The sequence below is a fragment of the Rhineura floridana genome, chromosome 14 (genome assembly GCF_030035675.1).
Source record: "Rhineura floridana isolate rRhiFlo1 chromosome 14, rRhiFlo1.hap2, whole genome shotgun sequence".
Lineage (NCBI taxonomy): Eukaryota > Metazoa > Chordata > Lepidosauria > Squamata > Rhineuridae > Rhineura > Rhineura floridana.
Genome location: NC_084493.1, coordinates 34,249,574 through 34,267,455, shown reverse-complemented (window position 1 = coordinate 34,267,455; position 17,882 = coordinate 34,249,574). Strand labels below are relative to the sequence as shown.

Here is a 17,882-nt window from a genome sequence, read left to right as displayed (position 1 = left end):
TTTTAACTTTTAAACTGCAGACGTTGAAGGTCAGAGTATGGGGCAAGGTCAGTAATAGGATTACAGGTACTCTGTGAACATGGCTGATTTTAAATTAATTTCAACAAATTATGAGACCACTGACAGAAAAAAGTCCAACAGGAGTCTGTTTTTTTCTCTCTTTTTACACTTTGAACTCTCTGACTGTCTTGTGTATCACCAAGAAAACTTAGAGGGTTGTTAAGCAAGTGTTTCTGAGTTCAGGACTGTAAGTTTTATTTTGAAATAAGCTTATGGGAAGCATCGGAGTAGCATGGGGGGTATTTTCAATTTAACATTGTGGAATGCGAAAAATCCATGCTAGCTATAGTATACTCTCGTGGGTGTATAATGTGCATATTGTGAGTTTATTTTTTTTTTAGAAATGTGTATTTTGGGAGAAAATGCATTCCAAAATATATATTCATATGCAAATATTCATGTATTCCTTGGGGGGAGATACAGATTAATGCAGAAATGGAATGAAATTGATTTATGCATGAACAAGTGCAAAAAATGGCATGGCCCAGTAGAATGATGTGTCAATCCCATGTTTAAACTAACCACAGTTCCCCTGCATTCTTTGGGCATAACGGGAAATGCTGCTTAGTTAAAAAGTGGAAGCCGGTGCTTTCCATCTCCTCCTTGCAGCTATGCCCAGGGAGTGGAGGAATAGCATACAAGTCTGAGGATGTTTAGTGCTAAACTACATGAGACTGAAAGAACTGGTCATGTCTAGACTTGAGAAGAGAAGACTGAGGGGAGATATGACAGCCCTCTTCAAGTACTTGAAAGGTTGCCACACAGAGAAAAGCCGGGATCTCTTCTCGATCATTCCAGAGTGCAAGATACCGAACAATGGGCTCAAGTTACAGGAAGCCGGATTTTAACTGAGCATCAGGAAAAACTTCCTAACCATTAGAGCAGTACAACGATGGAGCCAATGACCTTTGGAGGTGGTGGGCTCTCCAACATTGGAGGCATTCAAGAGGCAACTGGACAGCCACCTGTTGGGGATGCTTTGAGTTGGATTCCTGCATTGAGCAGGGGGTTGGACTCGATGGCCTTGTAGGCCCCTTCCAACTCCACTATTCTCTGATTCTATGATCTCAGTGCTTGGGCTCCTTTGCCTTGGATAGCTGTGTGGAAGAGGGGGTTTCAACAGCTGAATCTTTCCTTATGCCTGTATGACAAGTTACAGCTGCCAGAATTCTGCCCCCCTCCCAGGTCCGCTTTGCATCTGGTCATGCTGCCCCAGACAGAATACAGAACGGACAGCTGGCTGAGAACTCTTTGCCTAGACCACGGATATTCTCCTTTATTATTTAAAGACAGAAGCCTTTTATGCTCAGTTGTCTTCCACATCCTGAATGTGGTTTTCTCCAGAGGACAGATCTACACCATAAAAGCATCTCAGTTTTATACAAATTTAACTTTAGACCGATAGTAGCTGAGCTGTGAAATCCTTGGCTTCAATTTTACCTCCCAGGTGAATTCACAAGGTGGCCTTAGGCAAGCTGGAACCTTTCAACCCTCCCTCTACAATAACACTGGCCTACTTTGCAAGCCTGTTGTAAGGACCGCTGAGATAATGTATGTGAAATACTTCAAAGCCTCTATAAAAGGCTACATGAGTGTAGCACATTGCAGAACCAGTGATGGAGTGGTTAGTGTGGGGAGAGCCACAGTCCAATCCACAATCCACAATAAAGCTCACTGGGTCACCTCTCTCTTCCTAACCCACTTCACAGATTTGTTGGGCAGATAATAGAAGAATGGGGACTGCCCTGAGAACTTTGCAGGAAATGGGCAGGATAAAAATTAAGTAAATAAATAATTGTCATAGATTTCCTCAATGGATTCTGGGAATTGTAGTTTGGTGGGGTTGCTAAGAGATCCCTAATTATAGTTCCCAACATTTTCTGGGGGAGATGACATTTTTTTTACTGTTAAACCAGTCAAAGCCTGATCCTCCCAGAGTCCAGATACAGCTGCAGATTTGAATCAGTCTTGATTTCTTTGTATTTTGAAATTAAAAATACGCTTTTCTTTTTGACAGGTGACAAGAGTTTATCAGACCATGTCAAACCCACTAAGCAAATTCTCTGTACTCAACAGTTCCCATACGCACTTCATCCTTGCCGACAACGGCACCCTTGGCAGATATGGGGCAGAAGTGAAACTGAGGCGGCAACTAGAGAAACACATCTCACTCCAAAAAATCAACACACGTAAGTGACTGATAGGGCTCTGCCCCTGCATGCTTCACACACCAGTCCCTTCCCCTCCCCATATGGCCAAGGCACCTCTCCTCTCCCCCTGCTCTCCACCTGGTGGTGCCCACTGTACTTCCTTCCTCCTTCCAGCGATGGTGAGGCCTCCCATGAAGTGGCTCCCTGGGGTGCACAGGGCACTGCTCACCTCTCACCTCCCTTGGCCTTTCCCCCCACCCCCGGCCTTGAGCCCAGCATGGCTAGACCACAGTGCGCCACTTGCCTTCCTTGCTCTTTCTTCCTGTCTGCCATCGTTGAGCCCAGCACGCTCACCTTCTTTCTCCATCTTCACACACACACACACACTGGGCTGCATCCCAGCATCACCAGCTCGCCTTCCTACTGCCCTCCTCCAGCCTTGAGCCCACCGCAGCTGGGTCATGTTGAAGTCTGCAGTACCACCTTCTGTGGCACTGTGAATGGCAGTGTGACACAAATATATTATATAGGAAGAAAAGTGCTTTATTCACAAAATGTTTCACTATCAACTGCAGAATAAAGGAACATATCTAAAGGAATTTCAAGTGAACAGTTCCTCTGCAAGTTTGCAGAGAAATCATGGCGTATTAGACTTTATTAGCAATTCAGATCGTTATGGTAGGATGACTTGCACAATATACATTTACTTCCTAGTCACTGTTATTTAGTTCACATAACTATTCTGCATGTGGAAAATATTGTATTTTAAATTGATTTGCTTTTTGTAAACTTCACAAGTCATAGTTTCTAATTAAAATGCATAAATTGGGATTTATTTTTGTCATTACCTATGAAAACTTTTCTCCCCAGAAACCTCTTTTATAGTGATTGATGCCCCAACCCTCCCCCACCCACAATCTTTGTCTCTGCCCACCCAATGAAAATTGTCTCGCTATACTCCTGTGTGTGTGTGATTTTATTGTGGAGGAGGGCCAATGGTTTTATTACAGAGCTAGAAAGTTTCCTTTCCACTATTTTCAGGTTTTTGGCATTTACATTTTTTTTTTAAAAGGACTTGTCTTGTTCAGGCCTTGTTAAGGGGCTGAATTTGCCCTTGTCTGAATTTTGCAGTGTAGATTTCTATCCAAACAATGTTTATAAGCATGCATATATTACGGGAAAGTGTGCATAAAAATGACTATATTAGTGAAAATAACATACAAAAATGCATTATATTAAGAGAAATTGCTTGCCAATATGTGTGCATTAGTCAAAACTGCATACAAAAATGTGTTTAGTAAGAGAAATTCACACTAAAATGCTGATGAATTTTCATGAGGAAAATGCAGAAATGTGGAGAACTGACATTAAATTGGAAAAATGAGAACTAAAACTGACAGATCTTTCCATCCTTAATCCTAAATATTACAAACCTGCATTTATATAAAGCACACAATTAATGGAAGAATCTCTTTTTCTTTCTCTCTCCCTCTTTCTATGCTTGCATGAAAAATGACCTGAACTGCAAGCACTTTCCATGTGCTTAGAGGCACATGGTCCATGTCAGACAAGCACACTGGTCTGAGAGATGAGACAATTAAGTCTTGAGAGACAAGATATACTGCATAAATAATTGGATCCTTTTTCTTTTCTTTTTTCTCTTTTTAGGTTTGGGTTTGTTTTGTCCTTTGTACACTCTGTAGAACCAGTGGTCTGAATCTGAAAATGTATCAAAACTAAAAGGTCTTTTACTGCCAGGCCTGTATTAAAAAAAACTGTACGTGGAGACAAATTGATGCCCTCATGGACAATCCTGGTGGAGAGAGAGAAGAATCTACTGGGTACATTAGAGACTCAGAACCTGCTCTTAAGCCCAGGGCTCAGTCCCAAAATATGGATAGGGAAGCATTTTTCTCCCTTTCCTGTAATTCTAGAATTGTGGCTTACCCAGTGGCAATGAGAGGCAGTAGTTTTGGGATAGACAAAATGAGGCACTTCTTCATACAAAGCATAAATATGGAATTTGCTGTCACAAGTTGCAATGAACTACAACTCCCATCAGCCCCAGCCAGCATGGTGCTGGCTGGGGCTGATGGGAGTTGTAGTTCAAAAAAGTAACTTTTCCAAGCTCTGGGCTTAGTCACCTTTAAAATGGATAAGAGAACTTCATGGAAGAGGGGGAGAGGTCTGACAGTGGCTACTAGTCATGATGGCTGGCTGGAAACTCCATATTCAAAAACAGTATGATGTTGAACACCTGCATGCCCTGCATGATCCTCAGAAGCTGAACTAGATGGACCTTTGGTCTGAACAAACAGGGCTGTTCTTATAATTCTTATGCTGATTAGTAGGAAAAGTGCCTCTGAGACATGTATAGAGTGCCCGTAGGGATTAAATAAGCATAGTTCACATATCTGACCCAACACAGCTACCAGAGGTCCCTGAGAAGAGGGATTGCTTGTTAAATCACCCCTAATCAGGGGTCTCCTAACAACTCTCAGCACCCTTAACAAACCACAGTCCTAGGATGCTTTGGGGGAAGCCATGACTGTTTAAAGTGGTATGATACTGCTTTGAATCTCATTTTTCCAATTTTTAAATGCAGTTTTCAATAGTTCTGCAACAATTAGCAATTTTTTTAAAACAAATATGAAGTTTCTTTTCAACACATAACAACCAAAAATAAAAATTGATAAACAAGAAGAAAAATCATACAAAACAATACAGATTCCTCCACTGAGCAGGGGGTTGGATTCAATGGCCTTATAGGCCACTTCCAATTCTACTATTCCATGTTTCTATGAAATGTGTAGTGCAAATGGGACCTTAGTTAGGGCTGGCCCTGCCATTAGACAGACAGCAGCCCACTGGCTCTTCCTCTGGAGTCCCTCAGCTGTTCCAGTCTATTGGAAGACAGAGCTCTGTATGCCGTGCAGCCTCTCTGGGTCCCCTATAGATACTTATTGCCAGTACCTCCAGGAACCCCAGCCCCATTTCTTAGGATAGAGACAGGTGAATTGGTTAAAGCTTGGGCCCAAAAGGCAGCACTTCTGTATTATAAGAGGGTTTTGGATATGATAGAAACCGCCTTCCTAAGCTTTGCTTGAGAGAGCAACGGGAAAAAGGTTTGGGCCAAGTTATGCCAAGAGTTGCTGATCTCTAAAAACCTCCCACTGGATATTTTATCATTCTGGGAATTAAAAAAAACTGAGAGATTGGATATACAGGATGGATAATAATTAGGATTTAGATTTAATCAAATCCTCAAATTTTTCTCATTGGTATTGCTTGCTGAAAACAAATGAAAGAGCTCAGTATTTCCAAATGCTAACTTTTCCTTCTTTGAGAACCGCATTCACAGAATTACTTTCAGACCGTGCCCTCAGCTTTTTTGGATGGAAGATAGAGGCGTGTTCCAAGAAACCTACGGCTCTGTATTTGCAGTGGGGGAGAGAAATATTTCACACTACCTACTATACTGTCATTTATATCAATTTCCCAGGAAGAGATTCCTGGGTCAGATTTTGACATCCTTACGGGGTGAGACTACCTTTGTGAAAGTATGTTGGTTACTGTCAGATTGTGATCCATATCATGTCACATACAAAACAGCTTTGTTTGCTAAGGCAGCCAAACATATTCAAGCAATTACTTTCAGTGCTATTGCAGTGGACTGTGCAGGGGATTTGCTAAACTGAACTTTCTATGTCATTATTGTAATATATATTTCCTTATTTGGTTTGTAATGGCTATTAGTCAAATACAATAAAATGATGATTGAGATGGGTCCCCTATAGAGGGTGCTGTCTCATTACTAGTGTTGAAGGAAGATTCAGTTGTCACTCCAATTGGCTTGCATGTGTAGAATAAGAAGGAGGCGACATCTTGTCTTTTGCCTCAGCCAGCATCTGCCTCTGGATTTCCGTAAGGTAAGATCAGGTTCTAGCAAGAGGCATCCCCTGATGCAAGGCCTCCCTGTCTTCTCTTTCAACTGATCTCGAATAATTTCCTCTGACATATCCCCAAAATTACATGTAACAACCAATTCCCTTAAAGCAGCAATTTATTGATCTGGGCTCCTACTGGGGGGAAGGGCGGGATATAAATTTAATCAATCAATCAATCAGTCCCTATTTTCTCCATGCTTCTGTCCCCACCGGCAAAATTTATTGTGTTCTGCCACACTATTCACTCTAGGCACAAAGAAGTTCCTTAAAGCAGTCAAAGCTGTCTCATATTTATCATCCACAGCAGGCAAATTATAGAAGACAAACTGGAACGGGTTCAGAGGAGGGCAACAAGGATGATCAGGGGACTGGAAACAAAGCCCTATGAGGAGAGACTGAAAGAACTGGGCATGTTTAGCCTGGAGAAGAGAAGACTGAGGGGAGATATGATAGCACTCTTCAAGGACTTGAAAGGTTGTCACACAGGGGAGGGCCAAGATCTCTTATCGATCATCCCAGAGTGCAGGACACAGAATAATGAGCTCAAGTTACAGGAAGCCAGATTTCAGCTGAACATCAGGAAAAACTCCCTAACCGTTAGAGCTGTACTAATAAGGCATTAACACATATCCATATAGGATTTCTATATAGCCACATAAACATGTTAGGAAAATATTTTAAGAAGTATAGTGAGTAGGAAACTTAAAACAACAGGCCTGTGGTGTTCTGGAACTTTCAGGCACCCAAAAGTGAGCAAAACCAGGCCTGTATATGATTAACATTTGATAAACGGTTATGTTGCTTAAGGCCATAGATGTGTAGAACATGTTTCAATAACTACAGGGGTACCGGGTAGGCTTGGCCAATCAGAAACAATAGAATATGCTATGTGCTGGGTATGCATGGCAGACCAATCATAATATGATGTTGTGCTGGGTAGTAACTGGTTTCAACTGGCCTCAAAGAACATCAGTCAAGGGGACAGCAGAAATAATGGTAGCATTAGTCCAGTAGACAGAATATTGGAATAGGAAATACGCTTGCATATAATGGAAGCATACCTGTACACGTGCTCATGTACCTCAGATATTACCTGATTGGTTTAGAAATACTGTAGGATGGTGTAACCCTTATGACAGGCTTAAAGGAAATTGTACGATTGGTGAAATGATGTCACATACTGTGCTTAGTACTATATAGAAGATCTATGCAGACCGTGCCACATTGCAGTCTTCACTAGATGTTCTAGGGAGGCTGTCCTTGCGTACACTCGCATAGAATAAAGGCCTTCTTTTGCCTGAAGCCTGTATTTGCTAAATTCTCCAAGGACCTCCGGTCCAAGGACCCAAAATTCCCTCTCATTTCTGGTGTCAGAAGTGGGATGCAATCGGGACACCAGGTGAATGCCAAGACCAGATTGGAGCAAGGGAGACCGAACAGCTGAGGCCTCATCAGTTCGGTAACAGATCCGGTTGAAAATATCATTCCCTGTAGTTTGTTTTCTCCCTGGTCCTCTGGGCTCACATTTCAATGGCAGTAAGAGTCCATCCCTTTGTTATTTTAATACAGGCTTGTGGCAAAACTGTTGTGGGGGTATTGCTGTAATTGGTATTCCTGGTATTGCTTGAGCTCTAATGCAGACCTGAGTGTTGTGTGTGTATGTTGCTGAGTGACTGAAATGTGAATGACCTACATCTTGGAGAGGCTAGGGAAAGGTATTAGCTGCTGTTAAAAGCCCCAGTTCAGCCTCGGATAGACTGGGCCTGAACTAAAATTAAAACAGAAAACAAAACAAAACAAAAAATGGGGGAGAGGAAAAAGAAGAAAAAAGAAAGGGAAAAATGTGTACACATGTTTGAAGTATGAAGTATTTTCCCTGGGAAAAGGAATTGAAAGTGGTGTTAGCGAATGGACCCTTGTGAAGTGAGCGAGTGAGCCCTGAGCTCTTGTGTGCCAAGAAGTACATGGAATCACAGGCTCACCTGGGGTTTGAAGGGAAAGGTGGGGTGGAGACAAAGGCAAAAGCTCCATTCCATCTTTGTCACCAAGCTGTATTTTAAGAAATAAAAAAAGTCAGAGACAAATGCTTGAAGCTTCTTTATTCTAGCAACTCACTCAGCACTGAGACGTCAACTAGACCGCACCCTTTTTCAAATCCTCCAACCTCACCCTTTCTGTTCAGTTTCCCCCAGGTCCTTTTCATGTCTATAACTGCAAATCCCAATACGCACAATATCACAATAATGTACATTAACAGGATGAGGATTTTCTTCTGGTTTTTTTGTCCAGCTTTTACTGCATCTTGAAATTAATCTGTTTATAATTTTGCACGCACATGGACACACAAACCACATTTTGGATTTAAGCACCTGCTGCTGAGTGCACATGATGCTGAGTGTCATATATACAACTGCGGAATTTTCTCCTTTTAGTCCTATAACTTAATGACATGTGACCAAGTCTGCACAGCTCACATGACCTGTGGGCTTCCCTTTGTCATCCTATGCCTGGAGATCACAGCAGGGCAGGGACAGCAAAGGGGTGCTCAGCTGTCGTCTCTAACACCGACCGGCCTAACAATAAAGAGCTTCTAGTGGGCTTTAGGAGAGCCTTTGGGTGGGTGTTATTTTGCAAATGGCATATCTGCACAACAAACTTATGTCCATTTGCAGCCGCCTTAACTGTCGTCGCCTGTACTGAAATTTAAGAGCAGGCTCTGCTCTTCTGCTCTTTAAAAGTACTGTACAATCTCACAGGAGCAATCCCTTTTCTCATATCCTGGTACTGGTATAGCATCCTGGTCAATGGAGCAGCTGAAATTTCCACTCTTTCAGAAGATTTATTTGGTATTTAACAGCCTATCTGGTCTGTTCTACAGGGCTGGGACAGGGAGTTCCTGTGGTTGGATTGATAGTCGAAGGTGGTCCCAATGTGATATCGATTGTCTTGGAATGCCTACGTGAAGAGCCGCCACTCCCCGTTGTGATCTGTGACGGCAGTGGAAGAGCGTCAGACATCTTATCGTTTGCACACAAGTACTCAGAAGAAGGAGGGTAAGAGGTTATGGACATGTTAGGATATCATACCAGGCTGTTTTGGGACCAGCATACCTGGAAGATCATCTCACCCCTTATATACCTAGTCAGTCACTGTTTTCCATCTTATCAGGAGGTCTGTTCTGCACAATATAGGCATGGGGCTTCAGGGTTGTAGCATCTGCCCTTTGGAATTCCCTCCCATTAAATATTAGATAGGCACTATATCTATTATCTTTTTGGCACCTACTGAAGACTTTTCCTCTTCCAACAAGCATTTCAAATAGAGACCTTTATTGCAGTCTGCATATTTTTGGAATTGTTTTTAAGAAGTGTTTTTAAGGGAGGAAGGGCAGGATATAAATTGAAATAACTGAAACAGTAGTAGTAGCAGTCATAGTGCCAAGCCATGCTCTAACTACACAAACAAGTTTTGTGCCTGCACATGCCCTGCTCCCATCATGCGTGCCACTCACTCACCTTATTCCCATGTATGGCCTTGCAAGTCTACAGAGAGAGTATGGGAAATGAGGGAAAGTGGAAAGGGGCCGTGGCTTTGAGCAGGCATGGCTGTGACTGTCATGAAGGGACCCTGCACTTCTGAATTTGCCACAGCACTACTGGGCTTGAGGGCTGAACGTGGCCCTCCAAACCTCTCTGTGCTGCCTTCAGGACTCTCCCAGGCCAGACCCCCTCCCCTGACCATATCCATCACTAGCCCAGTTTCATGCCCAGAGTGGTTTGCCTAGCTAGAATGTGTCCTTGAACTGTGGTAATTCCTTGCCTAGATGGAGGAGGGAGAGATTGGGGTGTACAGAAACCTCTGACTTTGCATCACTGGGTAGGGATGCCAGGTTCATGGCCTGGGACTGATCCTGTATCTTTAGGAGAAGAGAAAGTCAGCCAAGTGCAGGTGTTCTTGCAATGCTGTAATGGAAAAAACCACAAGGTGGAATTCTCCCTTCCCCCTGCACTATTTTTAAAGATACAGAAGACCTCTGGGAGGCCAGGCCTGGCAACCCTACCCAGCGATGACTTTCTCTTCTCCTAAAGATACAGGATCAGTCTCAGGCCCTGAACCTGGCAACCCTATTGCTGGAATGTAGCCCGCTGGACAAACATAACAGTCGTGTCTGTTGCTTTGCCCGCTGTTGCCTCTGGTCACGCTCGCCAGTGGCATGTGGCTTCCAGAAGGTTGTCCCCAAGGAAATAAGGCCCTCAGGTGCAAAAGAGTTCCTTGTCCCTGCTTTTTAGGCACTGTTCAGTTTCAGGCCTGCATCTGCAATTTAATAATGATGACAGCCTTAGGGTTATATCCATTGTTAATCCTACTCAGAGTAGACCCATTCAAATTTATGAACAAAGCTAACTTAGATTCATTCATTTCAGTGGGTCCACTCTGGGTAGGACTTAGTTGGATACAGTCCATGTAAGGATTGTGTCATGAGCCCCACAGAAAGGTTCTGGAGTGATGAAGAAGACGACGAAGCATCTGCCTTGGATGCAGAAGGTCCTGGTTCAATCCTTGGCATCCTCATATGGGGCTGAGACAGGCTCCTGCCTGAAACCCTGGAGAGCTGCTGTCAGTCACTGTAAGAAATACTGAGCTAGATAGACCAATGGTCTGACTCAGTGTCTGGCAGCTTCCTATGATAACCAAGATAATGTAGGTGATGAATTTCAAACATCCTAAGGCATTATATAATTAGATCATTAAGATGAATTAGTAAAATTGGGACTTTTTTTCAACTCCAATATGCTCCAGAGCTGCTGTTCCATTTTTTAATATATTACTCGCCAGCTTAATCACCCTGACGACTTCTTTTAGAGAAAACCAAAGTCCTTTTCTCTCCTGAAAGACTCTTCAAAGTCTTCCTGATTTAACTGCAGGACCTTCTCACTGATCAGTCTCTTCACTCTCTCTGCGTGGGATCTCTCGGGCCCGGTCAGGCAAAGCCCAAAAAGGTTCTCAGGCTAAACAGCTTCCTTGATAGCAAGAACCTTTTGGAACCTCTCGTTTGAGAGTATAATTTCCTGATGACCTTGGAACACAACCTTTTCCCAGCCTCAGTAGGTTCATGGCTCTGAATGAATTGCCTGCCAGTCAAACTGAAATGAGAGGAAATTTGCCAAGGTTTGAGGACTCATCATAGTGCACTCAGGGAGAAATTAGATGGCTTTTGAAATCTTTCCTTTTTTACTCTCATCTGATGTATTAGGAGTAGTTATTAAGAACTAGCAAAATACCTGTTGACCATGTGTGTGTGTGTGTGAGGGCCCGTCCCTACGACTGTATAATCTGCAGTGTTATTGCTTTGTGTCCTCATTAATTCACTGTTGTCCATATGAAGTTGCAGACTACTACGGATTTTTGCATTCACAAATCTACATTAGAAATACCACAGAAAAACTGATATGCTTTCCTAAACTGATAATCAGTCTCATTTTCGTCCGTGCACTTAAGACGCATTGCCGTGGACTTTCCTGCAATAGGTGGTCCACGGGCATTCCTCCATCGTATGCCAAGCCCCTTGTCTCCTTCCCACCCAGTAGCACATCCACAAGTGCATGTGTGGGAATTTTTAAAAAAAGATATACGTTTCTGTGCTCTTCCAAAAAAAGCTTGTGAAAAGCAAATGACCATTATGGACCAAACACTGAAAAGGGATGGACTTAGGGGAGTGGCAAATGCTAAAGCAATTTAGACACACACAAAAGCCCACACATATGGATGCTTGATAATTGGGTTTTCACAATAATCTGATGACAAACAGGACATGTATGGATCTCAAGGCCACCAACCAGATATGGAGAATGAGGATTTTGCAGTTAAATATGGATGGGCCATGACTGTATGTGTGTCTTCAAAGTCCTTTACATACAGCAGGTTTGGGGAGCCATTGGCCCTTCGGATGTCGCTGAACTCCAACTCCCATTGCCTCCAGCCAGCATGGGCAATGGCCAGAGCTGATGGGAGTTGTAGTTCAGCAACATCTGAAGGGCCAGGGGTTCCCCACACCAGACATACAGCACGCCTTACAACAACCTTTTAAGACATTGGTGTTTAGTGGGTCAGTACCCACTATCAGGCCACACCCTGATCTAAGGTGGGTCACAACAGGAGCACTACAACCATACAAATGCATGGTTAAAAAATGATCCTCAAATGCCTGTTTAGGTTAAAGGTGGGTCCTGGCTCTGTAAAAGTTGAAGACTGCTGTTCTCAGGCAAGCCAGTACAAGGGAGAGTATTTCTCAGGCAGCATCACTATTTTTTCCCTTCTGTATACAGTATATACAGTTTCATCTCTTGATTTTAGCATCATAAGTGAGTCTCTGAGGGACCAGCTACTCGTCACCATGCAGAAAACCTTTAACTATAGTCGGAATCAAGCTCATCAGCTGTTTGTTATTCTCATGGAATGTATGAAAAAGAAAGAACTGGTAAGTATCTTAATACTTGGCTTGTAAACAGCATAAGGTATCCAGTCCAAACTGCACATTACATTAAGCACACTTCTTAAATAAAAAGCCCTGGCCACCTTCTTTTTCAAGTAAAAGCAGTTACATGGGAGCTGGTGCAGATCAGGTCCACAGTACATGGGAAGAAGAGGCCCCAGTCCCAGTTTAGATCAGGGCCCTGCATGACTGGTTTTGCTTGGAAAAGCAAGTATCCTGCACTGAGCACGTTTTGGTTTGGTTTCAACCATGCCTAGCATTGCATGTAGTTTGCCCTTCGTTCGTACTGGTTTGACATTGAGGTGAATGCCCCACCCGCCTATCAGTGATCCACAGAATGCAGGGCATGTACAGACTTCAGTTACAGTCCTTCGGTCTCTCCAGGGGCACCTGGAAACTATGAGGTAAAACAGGGTGTTGCCATTAAAAGAAAAGAGCAGAGAAGCCAAAGCCCCCTTCCCCAATCCTGATCCAGCTTCCATGTACACATACCCCACACTAGGGATGTGTTAGAATTCCATCCAATTCGGATTTGGCACTGAATTTTTCATTAGTTTGCTTATTCTCAATCGCTGACGATCAGATTTTAATCTAGCAAATTTCCACAGCAATTTTTGAAAATGGCCTTTTAAAAAAATGCCTGTAAAACATTGATTGTAAGAATGATAATTTATTGATATTTCCTTTTAAAATATTGATATTAATGTCTTTTCTGAGAGGAAAAGAACACACGGTTCCATAAAAGCAGTGGCTAGCAGATACAGAACAAACTCAAATCAATGGTAACCTGTTAGGACAGCAGAATGCTTTTGAACCGGCACCAGCCAATGGATCCCATCCGCACCACACACATGCATGCACTAGCATTTCTTTAAAAGAAATCATCTACTCAAGGGCAAACTACGTGACAACCCACATATCTAGTTTGGCCCCAAGTCTAGACACTCTGCTCAGTGACTCTGTCAAGTATTCTTGGACTGACCCCAGAGGGAGTTCTAGGGAATTCCCATCTTTTATACCAAATATAGTCAGTGTGGTGACCTCCAGATCTTGTTGGACTATAAGACCATAATTCCTGACCTCTGGCTATGCAGGCTGGAGCTAATGGTAGTTGGTCTGACATGATTTTCATTAATACTGATTTGTTGCTGAATCATGATTTTTCTATTGGTGTATTTTTTTACATTTTACAAATAAAATTAAAAAATAAAATGCTTTCTATTATTATGGCTGGGAAAGTCCTCTCTTGGCCTGAGACCTTACAGAGCCACCGCTGGTCAGTGTAAGCAAAATTGAGCTAGATTAGGCTTTCCTAACTTGATGCTCTCCAGATGTTTGAACTACAACTCCCATGGAAGTCTGAACTAGATAGACTAGGTATGGGGAACTTTGATCCCTCCAGAAGTTGCTGAACTACAACTCCCACTAGCCCTGGTCACTGCCATACTTGCTAGGGCTGGTGAAAGTTGCAGTTCAACAACATCTGGAGAGCTGAAGTTTCCCCACTCCTGAGACAGACCAATGGAAAGAGTCAATTTCATGTATTTCCTTGGCTCTGTGTTCTTAAGAGAGATCTGGGCTGAGGGTGTTGTTCATTTGCATTCATACTGGATTGATACCGCTAGAGTGAGGATTGACAGCTGCCTGGTAAGGGGAAATGTTTCTTCCACATTAACTGAATTCAGTTCAGTACCTTTCTTTGGTTAATCAGCATCTGAGGGCTTCGGCCTCAGACTTCGGTATGGATAGGGAACTGCCATCATAGATATTTAGCCAGTCACGTGGCCCCACCATCAGGGCTAGGAGGGAATCCCTTCGGGTTATATAATTTCTCCATCCTTCTTCAAAGCCTCCATCATCGAATGACTTTTCACATCTCCCTCATCCCAAAGTGAATAAAGTAAGCAAATCACAGAATGTATATTTTTCAGCAATAGCTATTAGAGGGCTTTCCCCCTTTTTAAAAAATGTATTTATTATTTTTGAAAGGAAGTTAGAAGACCAATTTGATCAGATTAAATATTAATCCTAGTGTTGCAGTTTGGAAATAAATGGCCACTTTCTCTCCTCTGCCAAATTGAATGACACTCTTTATGGCTTTGCAAATGGACCACAACGGTCATTATTTTTACAACCAAACAAGCCAAGGCTACAAATCCAGTGCTGTGACACAGAAGCCTATAGGACAGCCATTGCCTACTTGGCTGTTCTGACTGGGGCTGATGGGAGTCGTAGTCCAGAACATCTGGGTGGCACCAGGTTGGCAAAGGCTGCTAAAGCAGATGTGGGGAACTTTCATCTCTGCAGATGTTGCTGAACTACAATTCCCATTGTCCCTAGCCATTAGATGTACTTATTTATTTATTTATTAAATATATGGGCACGCAGTATAGGGGAACGCATGATGACTTGGCATGCTTCGTCACCACACCTCATCTATGGAGAACCATCTCCAGGGAAGCCTGCCTAATGCAATATTTGCCTGACTTCCTGCACATGACCAAAACGTGACTTCTTAAAACTGCTTTGCAAGATACTGACCTTGGATGTTATGGGCATCACTGATACATACAAGCTGCATGCAAGCTGTAGAGGTACACTGAAGCGTAGAGAGGACGCAGGAGGGTAATGGAGCTGTTGCTTATGCTTTATCTTCATGTTTTGCTGGACTTTTAGATCACTGTGTTCCGCATGGGCTCTGAGGGTCAACAAGATATTGAGATGTCTATCTTAACAGCTCTACTTAAAGGTGAGTTACCTGAGCAGAAAACTGATGGGGAAAAAAATCACCTCTATTTCATATCTGGCTAACAGCCCAACCTGGTCGTGATTCTCTGAATTAGTAATGTACTAAATGTGAAATGTTTAATCGGGCTCCCTTAGAATATAAAGAATCCTGGCATATAGAGTCCAGAGCTTGGAAAAGTTAATTTTTAAAACTACAACTCCTATTAGCCCCAGCCAGCATGGCCACTGGATTGGGATGATGGAAATTGTAGTTCAGAATAGTAACTTTTCCAAGGTCTGATAGAGTCTAAAGGTTGTATTCAACTAAGAGAAGACCCACTGGGATTAATGTACCTAAGTTAGTCATGTCTATTAACTTCGATGGATCTACTGTGAGTAGGACTAGTGTTGAATACAACCCTAGATCTGCAACTGAATTTTCCATTACATTCTTTTCTCCTGACTGTATAATACCCCCTTGGGGTAATATGTGTTAGAAAATATAGTTTTCTTATAATGCCTCACAGTTAATTCCATGGATTAACAAAATGTTTAAAAAGTGATAGGATGAGAAGTACGTTAATGAAGTCTTTTGATGACATAATATGATTCAGGACAAGGGGAAAAGGAGGGACTCTGCAGTGGGTTTAAAATTTCAGTGTGTTAGGCCCGTAGTCAGTGTCCACCTTCTGCAAACTGAATACACAGTAGGCATGGTACCCTGAAGCCAGACACATTGACTTTCCTCCATGCATCATTTGATGTATTATCTATGGCCTGCTCCACACAGCAGCCTTTGAACCAGTCAGCACATGCACAAGGCCTCTAGGTGACTGTAGCAGCAGATATCTGATTTGTCGTGACCAAACAGCGGAACGGTGGTATTTGTTACAGCCTGTGTCTTCATTATTCACCATGCTTCTCATACTGCAAGACAATCATAATAAATTATAGTCTTGCTCTGTGAGAAGTCTTTCGGTGGTTTGTGCAAGAGTTCACAGGATAGCGTTAATACATTTTCTCCTTCGGCTCACAGTACTTTGGATCCAAGTCATTGTTATTGACAGCAGGTACTGCAGGCACCCGGAGGCCTCTGAATGCATGGTGGCCAATTCACAAACTCCTGGGTGAATGAGACCATTAATGTTGCAAACATGTATACCTCCAAATTCATGTCTCCCATCTCTGATGTGCATATCAAGCATACTAGTGGAGCTAAAAGAGATAAACAGTTCTGCATCAATACCACACATCCAGCTCACTCAGTTTGCCAAATATATGAATAAGGCACATATCATTCATGCCTCCCAGTTGCAAGCACTCCTCTCTTGTGTAGCTTTTGAAACCAACTATTTGATATATCCCTTGTGGGAGAAAATACTTTCATCATGAGTAGGACCAGGATCCTGATCTGTTTTTGTTTGTGTAATTGGTAGAAAGTTGAATTTCCCTGCACCAAGCAATAAATGATTGCTTGTTCGCTTAGGTACCAATGCATCTGCACCAGATCAGCTGAGCTTAGCATTGGCCTGGAACCGTGTGGATATTGCGCGCAGTCAAATCTTTGTCTTTGGACATCGCTGGCCGGTAAATAATTGCTTAGAGAAATTATTTAGTAACTTTGTTAAAGCAAAAAAACTGTCACAACGCTCCCAGTTTTCATGGAAGCAACTTGGCCATAATCTCTGTGTTAAGAGCTTCGTAAGGGAAAGATTGGGTGACTGCCAGAAGGTCAGCAAAGGTTTCTTGCTGCTAATAGTTTAACAATAGCAAGTGAAGTTGCAAGTTGGGCAGGGGTGGGCCTTGCTGTTTCGGGCCTTGTGAGCTAATTGCTTCTCTCTCGGCTTCAGAGTTCCTGATCTGTAAAACAGGAGCTGTGGGAACCTAGGAAGCTTTCTTACACTGAGTCAGAACATCTAGCTCAGTATTGCTTACACTGACTGGCAGAGGCTGTCCAGGGTTTCAGACCAGGGACATTCCCAAGCCTACCTGGAGATGCTGGGCCCTGAACCTGGAATCTTCTGCATGTAAAGCAAATTCTCTATCACTGAGCCGCAGCCCTCTTAATCGATTGCCTTTCACCAGGGCTCTGTGCACCTTTGCTAGCCAGTTGTCTGTTAGAATCCCTGATCTGAACTCACTCAGATGTAGATTTGTATATGTATATGCAGGTTGTAGACCTATGGGACATTATGGGGGGGTACATTGGCTCAACCCCCCTCCCCGAGACACCATTTTGTGTACTGTTGACTAGGGATGGAAGGATCTGTCACTTTTGGTTTTTTCAGTTTCCCATTTCTACAGCAATTTGCAAATTTTGTTTTTAAAAGCCCTCATGAAAATAAGTTAACATTTTAGTGCAAATTTCTCCTTATAACATTTTTGTATGTAGTTTTAATTAATGTACACATTTTTGTAAGCAATTCATCCTTATATGGCATTTTGTATGTTATTTTCACTAATATATCATTTTTATGCACACTTTCCCCCTAATCTATGCAGTTT

General features: G+C 42.7%; 1 protein-coding gene across 1 annotated transcript in view; it reads left to right on the top strand.

Moving 5' to 3' along the window:
* TRPM1 (transient receptor potential cation channel subfamily M member 1) overlaps nucleotides 1-17,882 on the top strand; it is a 90,313-nt gene that overhangs the window by 10,215 nt on the left and 62,216 nt on the right. The window contains exons 6-10 of the mRNA XM_061595120.1: nucleotides 2,078-2,249; nucleotides 9,036-9,210; nucleotides 12,512-12,635; nucleotides 15,327-15,399; nucleotides 16,864-16,964. Coding sequence (XP_061451104.1) covers nucleotides 2,078-2,249; nucleotides 9,036-9,210; nucleotides 12,512-12,635; nucleotides 15,327-15,399; nucleotides 16,864-16,964 — 645 coding nt within the window. The remainder of the gene's footprint in view (nucleotides 1-2,077; nucleotides 2,250-9,035; nucleotides 9,211-12,511; nucleotides 12,636-15,326; nucleotides 15,400-16,863; nucleotides 16,965-17,882) is intronic.